At 36.1% G+C, this 9,791-nt stretch overlaps 2 protein-coding genes across 6 annotated transcripts in view; one reads left to right on the top strand and one right to left on the bottom strand.

Moving 5' to 3' along the window:
- The window catches only part of LOC133296726 (DEAD-box ATP-dependent RNA helicase 32), a 13,378-nt gene extending 8,451 nt beyond the window's left edge, over window positions 1–4,927 (bottom strand). Inside the window, exons 1-4 of one of the 2 annotated variants that reach the window (XM_061495779.1) lie at window positions 4,800–4,927; window positions 3,952–4,379; window positions 3,522–3,797; window positions 2,795–3,118 (exon numbers count right to left, since the gene is read on the bottom strand). In XM_061495779.1, the coding sequence (XP_061351763.1) occupies window positions 2,795–3,118; window positions 3,522–3,797; window positions 3,952–4,320 (969 nt within the window). In that variant the 5' untranslated portion in view covers window positions 4,321–4,379; window positions 4,800–4,927. The remainder of the gene's footprint in view (window positions 1–2,794; window positions 3,119–3,521; window positions 3,798–3,951; window positions 4,380–4,799) is intronic. The other variant, XM_061495784.1, reaches the window with a different exon arrangement.
- Window positions 4,928–5,535: 608 nt separating this feature from the next.
- On the top strand, window positions 5,536–8,946 carry LOC133296740 (uncharacterized). 4 transcript variants are annotated; one of them, XR_009749543.1, is made up of 4 exons: window positions 5,536–5,650; window positions 5,753–5,899; window positions 7,224–7,285; window positions 7,384–8,946. XR_009749543.1 is itself a non-coding variant. In XM_061495803.1 (4 exons), exons 3-4 carry the CDS (start codon window positions 7,396–7,398, stop codon window positions 8,047–8,049), a joined length of 549 nt encoding a protein of 182 aa, XP_061351787.1. In that variant the 5' UTR covers window positions 5,536–5,650; window positions 5,753–5,899; window positions 7,384–7,395; the 3' UTR covers window positions 8,050–8,946. The 4 variants fall into 4 exon arrangements, 2 of the variants coding, with proteins under 2 accessions (XP_061351787.1, XP_061351779.1); XM_061495803.1 differs by lacking the exon at window positions 7,224–7,285 and having other exon boundaries at window positions 7,384–7,920; window positions 8,026–8,946; XM_061495795.1 differs by lacking the exon at window positions 7,224–7,285 and having other exon boundaries at window positions 7,384–8,247; window positions 8,332–8,946.
- Window positions 8,947–9,791: the final 845 nt, after the last annotated feature.

Below are 9,791 nucleotides of genomic sequence, written 5' to 3'. Positions count from 1 at the left end.
GAGGTCATCATAAATCAGATTGTCCGAGTGCTTGGACTCGTAATCCAGCTCGCTAGGTTAATCTGGGATCCATTGACCCATTTTTTTACCCCATCACATACCCTAATCATCTTGATTTGTGCTGTGAACTGCCACCAAAAACAGAATGGAGTAGGACAGAATGTCCAAATGCGGCATCACTGCCACCTCCACTCAAATGCATAAATCAAGGTTTGTGCCTCAACATGTGCTATAGGATATGTAATAGCAGATTATTTGTCTAGAATAGCTTCAATGCAAGAAATATTGCTCCGAAATACACTTAGATGCCTGGTTGATGTGGTTAATTCTAAAACTTCTACACTGACAACTATTGCAATGCAAGCACTAGGTCATACTGGATTGCGTATTTCATTAATTCCACTTGATGATTCTAATTTAGATGAGATTATGGTAATTTGGTGTGATAAATTGAGCAAACTTCTCTCGGGTGGTGACATTAAAACTATGGTTTCAAATCTACTGATGGGAGATTTGAATAAACATGTTTTGCTTATTGGACATAACAAGGGAGTAGATTCTTTGGCTGCTTTATCACTGTACAGGTCTGACTTGAAAGATAAAATTTCTGAATTGAATAAAAAATTAAAGAATGTGGAGGTCTTGGTTGAGTCGAGGAACAAGGAGATTAAAGAAAAGGTGCAAAAGAGGAAGGAAGAAAAGCTTACCAAGGCTGAAAAGAAGTCATCAGAACTGAGGGGATCCACTAGGCGGGAAGCTCAAGAGGAGTGGGATCCCACTGGAAATTATCATGTTTGTTGCATATGTGGATCCATACAATTCAAGTAATGGGATCGTGACATAAGGTTCTCGAGGGCTGAAACTCACCTTGAGGACAAGGTGAAAGTTTTGGGAGAGAGTATTGTTACAGTTAAGCCAAGTAACAGATTGGGAGGATATATTATGAGTCAGCAGGTATCCTGTTGGCAGAGAATATTCTAGAAAAAGGGCTCAACAAGATTCTATTAAAGGCTTGGAATGTGACGGGAAGAATGGAGGATAAGTAGAGACAGCATGGAAGGGTCTAGGCATCTGGAATCTAGTGTGAGTCATTGGGATAGGAAGAGTGAAGAGCCTCTCAAATTACTATTCATTATCGTTTCTGTCTTTACTTCATTGTAGTCTTCAATCATGTTTGTTCCATTGGATTTTAGTTTAGCAGATGCAACTATGTTGAATTCCTTGTTATTGGCTGAACCAATTTCTTTCTTGTACTCCTGAGAAATATTTCAGTAATAGATGTTGGAAACTTTCTCAGAATTCATTGCTCTTTCTTTTTTGTAATTTTACTGTTACTGGAATGGGTTGTATCAATTTGATACCACTTGATACGTTTGCTCACACGAGAAAGAGAAAAATGAGCGTATTTACCTCCGAAAAGTGTAACAGTGGTCTCACTCTCAAGTACTCCATATAAAGTATCCAATCAACAAAAGGAAAAGTGAGGAAATAGACTCAAATGACAATATTGACCCTCTGCTACAGTGACATAGAAAAGGCAAAAAGGAAAATGCAAGAAATTGCGGGAAAAGAGGTAAAAAGTCAAGAGGTTTAGAATCTCTCTCAAGCCTAGCCAATCCCAGAATTCCAGATACCCAGACCCTTCCATGCTGTCTCTACTTATCCTCCATTCTTTCCATCACATTCCAAGCCCCTAACAGAATTCTGTTGAGCCCCATTTCTAGAATATACTCTACCAACCACCTGTTGACTCATAATACATCCTCCCAATTTGTTACTTGGCTTAACCGTAACAGACTCACATCAGAGTGTTTCTCTCTCTAATCTCCATGTCTTGGTATTCTATTATCTTCATTATCCACAAATCCTCTATGACTCCCTTTTCCTTAATGACCCTATCATTGCCCTCAGATTTTTTATCTATCCTACTTACAAACAGCCCAAAAAATTTCTCTAAATTGTTGCCCTGTGGTGTTTCTGTTCCCTGTGTATTTGGCTGCGAAGTCAACTCTTCTTGAATGGATTGTTTGTAATCTTCCTCTAACCCAAGACTAATGCCCTGTCTCTTCATTGACCAATGCAGCTTCTGGTTAAGCTTAGAAAGAGGCTATAATTCATGATAGCTGATCACCTTCTTCAAGAACACCACCGAATCCCCATTCATGCTATATCCCAATAAGAGACCCAATAGGTTGGACCAAATTATTAGGAGCCTAGAAACAGATTCTGAGCATTTAGAGAGATAGATGAGAAAAACAGAGAAATGAAAAGAGAAAGAATACTTCCGTAGTGTTTATGGAACTACAAACAGAGACCTGACTAGAGAATTCTCCTTCCAAGTGTTTCCTCTTTCTACAATAGAGCTAATGCTTAGTTCCAAATTTATAGCAAATCAGAATGCCCCCTCTTGTACCATCTCTTCCTATTTAAGCTAATTCCCTAGGGGTAACAACTTTAACCACCCAAATACAACTATTCTAACTAACTACTCTCCGGCCCTATCACATGCAGACTAAATCTGCAGTTACAAATACAATAAAGCAATTATTTACTTAGGCATTCAATATCAAACTAATTAGACAACTCTCAAGTTTCAATAATCAAAAAAAATAAAATTCCATTTCCTTGGACTGCACAAAAATTCTTGAAAATTATGACTAGACATGCATTGGCTAACCACCAATGGGAAAAACATTTCAGGTGGCATAACAGTAAAATTATAATACAAGCCTATAACATAAGACTTCCTTCAAGTAAAAGAATTTCTTGAGACAGGACAGAAAAGTGGAATTACCTGTTTACAGCTAGAAAGAAAGACAAGTGTTTTTGACTGAAGATGTGTCTTTATGAAACTCCACAGCATGTCTAACTTTTGATCCAGAGGAACAATCATCACAATTTGCTTCAATAGAGTAGGAGTGGCAGTCACAGACTCTTCATGTACGCTCAGATACTCTGGATCCTTCAAACTAAGTCTTGCAAGATCTTGAATTGACTTCGTTTGAGTTGCTGAGAAAAGCAAGGTTTGTCTACGCTTTGGTAGTTGAGAGATGATTGCATTTAGTTCCTTCTTGAATCCACTGTCAAGAATACGATCAGCCTCATCTAGTACCAAAATCTGTATCCAGAAAGCCCACCCAATCATTAGCTATATCTAGAAAATATTTAATGATACATATTTATGATTGGATTTTCCCGAAAAAAAAAAAAAGGTATTTATGCTTTGGAAGATAAAATTAATATTTCATGCTTTCCAAGGACTAAACAATATGTAAACTTAATGCATAAATACTCTACTTCAACCACTAACTAAATCACCTAGGTAGTTTTTAAAAAGTAAGCAAAATTTTCTGAAGGTTGTCCAGGACGCCAGCAGCCAGCCAGGTTGGCATACCAAAGTATTATAAGGAAGCAGAGCTTGAGTAAATAAAATTACTTAATTTTAATTCTCATTTCAAAGTCAGATTGAGGTTTATCTATTCTACATTTACGAAAAAAAAAAAAAGGAAGATTATATTGACCTGCATCTGTGAACAATCAAAATTGGGAGTTTCATCCATGTGTTGTAGAAGGCGACCGGGTGTGCAGATCAATATGTTGAGCTCATTGACACGTTCTTTCTCCATGTCAACATCCTTGCGACCACCAATAAGCAGGCCAGCACTAATATTATGGTACTTGCCAATGGACTTCAACACATCAAATAGCTGGCCAGCTAATTCTCTTGTAGGGGATATGATGATGCTGCCAACCCCATCTTCAGGGCCCCATCTCTCTCTATGTAATTTTTCCAACACCTATCAGTCACAATCCACCGTTAATCAAACCCCAAAAAACCCCCCAATAATAATTCAATATTAGTGGATCCTTCTTCCTTCACTATACGAAGCAACCAAAAAAACAAAAAAAAACAAAACGTTATCAGACCCAGTTTTGAAGTGAAGCACTCACCGGGATAATGAAAGCAAGGGTTTTTCCAGACCCAGTTTTGGCAGCACCAAGAATATCACGGCCACAAAGTGCATGAGGAAGAGAAGCCCTCTGAATATCGGTCATGGTGACAAACTTGACTTCTCGCAAGCCATCCTTGGTTTTCTTGGAGAGTGGCAACTGCTCAAACCTCGCCACACCCGCATAGCGCGAGAAGCTGTTGTCATCGAAGCGCCCAACAGGGGCATTTTTGGGGAGAGGAGGAAGCGATATAGGGTTGGAACCCGATTCTGGTTGCTGATTTTGGATCCATGAGTCCAACAATTTTATCTCGTTCTCTTCTGAGACTCGTTGTTGCTTCCGAAAGTCCTTCGATTTGGGTCTTCTCATTGCTCCCAAAGGTTGGAACTGAACTTGGCGATATAGAGAAAGAGTTAGAGTGCTGATTGCTGAAGCATGAAGATGTTATGTTAGAATTTCACATTGTAAGTGTATAATATAACTTAACCATAAAGTCTGTAATATAGGACTCAAATAATTCTTTAAACACCAAAGATTGACTTAAACATCGGAGCGAAACTGAGGAACATGAGAAAGCAATAGCACACACTCTTTAAACAGGGATGCATCTGAACCATCAATTTTATCAAACACCTAGCGTGCAATTTATGCATACACATGACTCACGCTTATCTAATGAACAAACAAGCAGTACACAAAAAAAGCCCATAAAGCACCAAAGTAAGAACAACAACAGGTTAAGGTGGTTTCATTTTTTCAACTGGTTTTAGGAGAAGCAAGGTTCTCTGCAATAGTAAGGAATTGAAAATATGCGAGAAATTAAGCGACTGAGAGGAGCTACGGCATACATAAGTTATATGGATTGCTCAGATGCAACGGTGGCGGAGGAAGAAAACGTAGACGGAGGCGACGGTGGAGGAATATGAGGACGAATAGGTGAGGAAGACACAGCACTGTTTTGTTGAAGAGACGGTAAAATAGTGAGGGGAAAGAGTTCAATTTTTTTTAATAGAAAAAATAGTTAAAGGCGGTCTCGGATATGCAGCTATGTAAAAAATTAGTAAAGAGCGTTTTAGGGCGAACGGATGGACTTACGAAAAAAAAAATTAATAGGGTCTGTTTGATTTGTGTTTTACAAAACTGTTTTTTTTTTTTTAAAAACAAAAAAATATGTTTGATACTTGATGTTTTGTAAAAAAATCTAAAAAACAGGTTTTTTTCTTTTGTTTTTAAAATAGAATTTACAGAACACATTTTAGGTGTTTTTTTCTAGTTTTCTATTCTTTCTTCTCAAACCAACAAAAAAACACGGAGAAAATCCAATTCTCATTAATGACAAGATTGTAAATAATTATACGAGGTAGGATTCTTTGACACCAGTGTCAAATTTGAAGTTTGACACTTTATCTGAGAGTCGTTAGATCAAAAAAGATCAACAACTCTGATTTGTAAACATATAATACCATTGATCTTTTTTGATCTAACGGCTCTGAGGTGTTAAACTTCAAATTTGACACCGGTGTCAAATGATCCTTCCTCTTATTATACATTAAAAATCCTTTACTCTTTGGACTCTTCCATCTTGTATCTCATCTGCATCTCAGTCTCATCTCATCTTAAACAGTGAACACCCAATCCTCCTTCCACCTGCACGCATCTCAGTCTCATCTTCACACCTTAGATTTCTATTTCATCTTGGGTTTGAACTTTTTCTTTATTGTCTTTTATTTTGGTTTTTGCTTGTTCTTCTTCGTCTCATTTTTTTTTGTTTATTTTCTTTATTGGTCGTCGATGATAGCAGCTCGCCCCTCTCACATCGCCAACTGCAATGTCCGCGACGAAACCGGAACCAGTGTTTGTGTTGTGAATATTGCATAGTTGCAGCTATTGAACAACAATCCCACTCCTCTAAGGAAAAGCAACCTCACTCACACATCTCTCTTCTCTGGTAAGTGCTTTTCTCTCTCTCTTAGTCCCGTGGTTACATTTACTTGATTGATTCATAGGTTTGTGTTGAATTTTCTGGAGAAGTTTGAATTTTTTGTTGTTAATAACAACCATTTAAGAAAAAATAATTTTTTTTTCCTTTCATTAACCTAATTCTATTAAGATTTCACCAGTTTTTTTTTTTCTTTTTTTTTTCTTTTTTTTGGTTGGGGGGAGGGGATTATTAATATATTTTACATCTTGTAGCATGCAATTTCTTCTTATGGGTTAGTGGGGCACGCTGATTTTTCAGTAAATTGGGTAGGGAATTCATATGATTGCACTTCCATTGTTCAACTTCATACCCCCATTATCTATATGGATGTTTTCAGCCATTGCCCTGTTTATGTTCCATACGGTTTGGATGTAACTATGGTTACTATATTAAGAGAATTCCTATAGGTAATTAGTATGAATGATGGGTACATTATTAATGAGTATATGCTATATGTAGTAAAATTAAAATATACAGCCTATGTGGTTGATTATATGAGCTATCATGGCTATTCTAATTTTAGGATATGCCTTTAGGGTTATTCTAATTAAATTTGCTATAACATTGTCATAGAAAATTTACCTTGCTACGGCAATGAATCTTCTGTCATTTTCCCTAGTGATGCTACATGTGGTTGAATTCATTACAGTAGATATAAGATGCATATCTCACCCTCCCTTTTAGTTTCTGAGAGGTGAAGATATATGCTTATGAACGGACTCAATCAAAATTGAAGCTTAGATGATGAACAGTTTACACAGTTCAACCAGCAAGATAACAAACCCCCTAATCCAACACATGACGAATTGTTTTCTCTTCTTTGTATAACTCTCACAAACTCGCTTGAACTTAAGTTTCCATCACAGTTAGCATCAAACACGTGAAAAATTATGTCAACCACTTTATCTGTAATAGAAATGCCACATACCTGCATGAACACAACATAAAATGTTATTCATGAATTATAATTGGTCAATAGCTTACTGTACATTTATTTTTTTTGGCATTGGGAGGTATTAGTACTTGAGATGCTGCTCTTTGAAAATCAGTTTTTGTCAACACCCCATTAACTTTTCCATAACTGAATATGGCCAAAGAGAAGGATTGCAACTTCTTGCGCAATTCTGAGAAAGCTTGGAACTCCTCGAATGTAATTCTAATGTCTCTCAGTTGTGGGTCACTGTTTAATTCGTCCACCCTATCCAACAGTTTGTTTATGTGATTGATGTCTGTTGATGTAACGAAGGACAGGGCAAAATCTTTGGCTGAAATTCTTCCTTTTTTATTGTAGTCATAATGGGAAAACTCTAACCTCAAGATCTGCAAATTAAATTGTTAGAGCAGACTAATACAGTTAAGAACTGAAAAATAACTTGTGTTTGTATTAATTAGGAAGTGTAGATACTTTTTTTCTAACAATCTTAGTATTCTTTTGTTGAATTATATGACAGGTTGTTGCTCTCATGGATATTGATAATTCTACATCAGAAAATGCTGTTTGTAGCTTTGATGAATCTGCATTAGATTCGAGTGATGATGAATTAGTTGAGCTATGCATCATTGATATGGTTTGTGATTATAATAAGAAATTTTTAAATAAAACTAAGGTTCGAACATCTATATTAACTGGTCGAGACTTTGTTACTGAGATATTAAATGGATCTGGAACAGTTTGTTTCGAGTTATTTCGAATGGAAAAAACATGTTTTACTAATTTTTGCAATGAATTGAGGGGAAAAAGTTACTTAAGTGACTCAAGGGATGTGCTTGTGGAAGAAAAAGTTGCTATGTTTTTATTCATAATTGGGCATAATGTTCGCCATAGAGTGGTTTCAGATCGCTTTCAGCATTCTACAGAAACAGTCTCTCGTTATTTTAAGGAGGTATTAAGAGTAGTATGCCGATTGGGAAAAGAGCTGATAAAACAAGAGTCTAAAGAATTGCCTGACAGAATAAAAAATAATCCAATATATTATCCTTGGTTCAAGGTATGTAACTTTATTGCTTACGATATTTATTCATGTTTTCTTTTATTTTTTTATCTAATTTTTAATTGTTTTTATTTGGATTCTTGCGACTATAAAATTGTTTAGATGCAATTGATGGCACACATATAAGTGCATGGGTTCCCGCTAAGAAACAAACATCATGTAGAGGTAGAAAGACAATTGTCACACAAAATGTCATGTGTATCTGTGATTTCAATATGTATTTCACATATGTGTATTCGGGGTGGGAAGGAAGTGCACACGATGCAAAAGTTTTCGTTGATTCATTAACCAATCCAAATGCACAATTTCCATGGCCATCTAGAGGTGAATATTATATTGTTGAATTTGTCTTTTGTTAATGAAGTAAATAATTTATATTCAATGTTAATGTGTACTCCATTGATGTAGGTATGTTCTATCTTGTGGATTCCGGCTATCCTTGCACAGGAGGTTTCCTTCCCCCTTTTAGAGGCGAAATATATCACGCACAAGAATACAATGGTCGAGGTAGACAACCAAGAAGTCGTGAGGAGATATTCAATTATCGGCATTCATCTTTAAGAATGACAATTGAGCGATGCTTTGGAGTCTTGAAGAACAGATTTCCTATTTTGAAGTTAATGCCTCCATATAAACCTTCTAGGCAGCGACTCATAGTGATAGCGTGTTGTGCTATTCATAATTACATACGCAAGTGGAATTTACGTGATGATTTGTTTAGAATGTGGGAAGACATGGATCCTGCAGAAATAGAGGTTATGAATGAGATTTCTAACATTGAGGAGGCAAGTTTCAATGATGATAACTTATCAAGATTATCTTATGAAGGTGCAACTGAAATGGCAGCATACTGTAATCATATAGCAAATTGGATGTGGGCACAACATAACAACTCTTCAGTTTAGATTATCTGATTTGATTTGTTAAATAATAGGCTTTACTTTTGGATAATCAATTTTCAAGTGACTAGATGTTTGTATGTGTTGATTATTAGTACATTAAACCTTATTTTATGTTTGTATATGTGTTGTTTATTAAGATATTCATCGTTTACTTGATTAACTTTGGTTCGTTACAATTATTATAAATTGGCAGATAACAACTTATATAGTAATCTTATGGATCTTAAAATGATAAATGTAACAGCCCGTTGTACACAGGTATTGTTAACATTAATTATGATATTAAGCGCAGTTACAATCACAGCAATTCATTTATAAAAATGCGAGTAAACTTTTTCTGTTTATTACGCGAGCATTTAAAATCGTAAAAAGCGTAATAAATAAAAGCTGTGACCATAACTGTAAACTCTTGCGGAATACTTGTTTAAACTATTTTTATATCTTATTTTACTTAATACAAATCACTAAGGGGTTCTCATAAACTCACTTAGCTAATTTCTCACTTTTACGTTTTCTACCTATTCGAACATGGTTCGGTATATTCATTTACATTCTCTCAATTTTCTTCGTGTTCGTCTCATCTTTTGACATGTTATTCTACACTCAATTACCTCTCTAAAAAGTTATCACACGTTTTATTTAGAGCTTATTTGCTCCGGATATCGCCGTTTGAAGTTGGACAATCGAAACTGCTAACCAACCCCAAAACAGCTTCAAACATCCCTCACTCCACGAATTACTGCAGAAAATCCACTCAACCAATTGCTCTAAAACTTTTATACAACAAACTAGACACCTCAACCTTCAATTTGACATATCATAAACTTAATTTGACTGAGAAACGAAGCGGGAATTAATTTCCCAAAAACTGCCAGAAACAGCCCCTGCACAGGTGCGTTCTGGACAGTCCGTGTTCACAGGCTTCTACAGGGCTGAGTGCAACCCAGAAAGTTCTCAAATTTTAAC

The sequence above is a fragment of the Gastrolobium bilobum genome, unplaced genomic scaffold, assembly GCF_033153095.1.
Source record: "Gastrolobium bilobum isolate Gb01-03AN ecotype WA unplaced genomic scaffold, APGP_CSIRO_Gbil_v1 utg29451, whole genome shotgun sequence".
NCBI classification, from domain to species: Eukaryota; Viridiplantae; Streptophyta; class Magnoliopsida; order Fabales; family Fabaceae; genus Gastrolobium; species Gastrolobium bilobum.
Note: the sequence above shows the minus strand (reverse complement) of the source record. Positions and strands in the feature narration are given on the sequence as shown.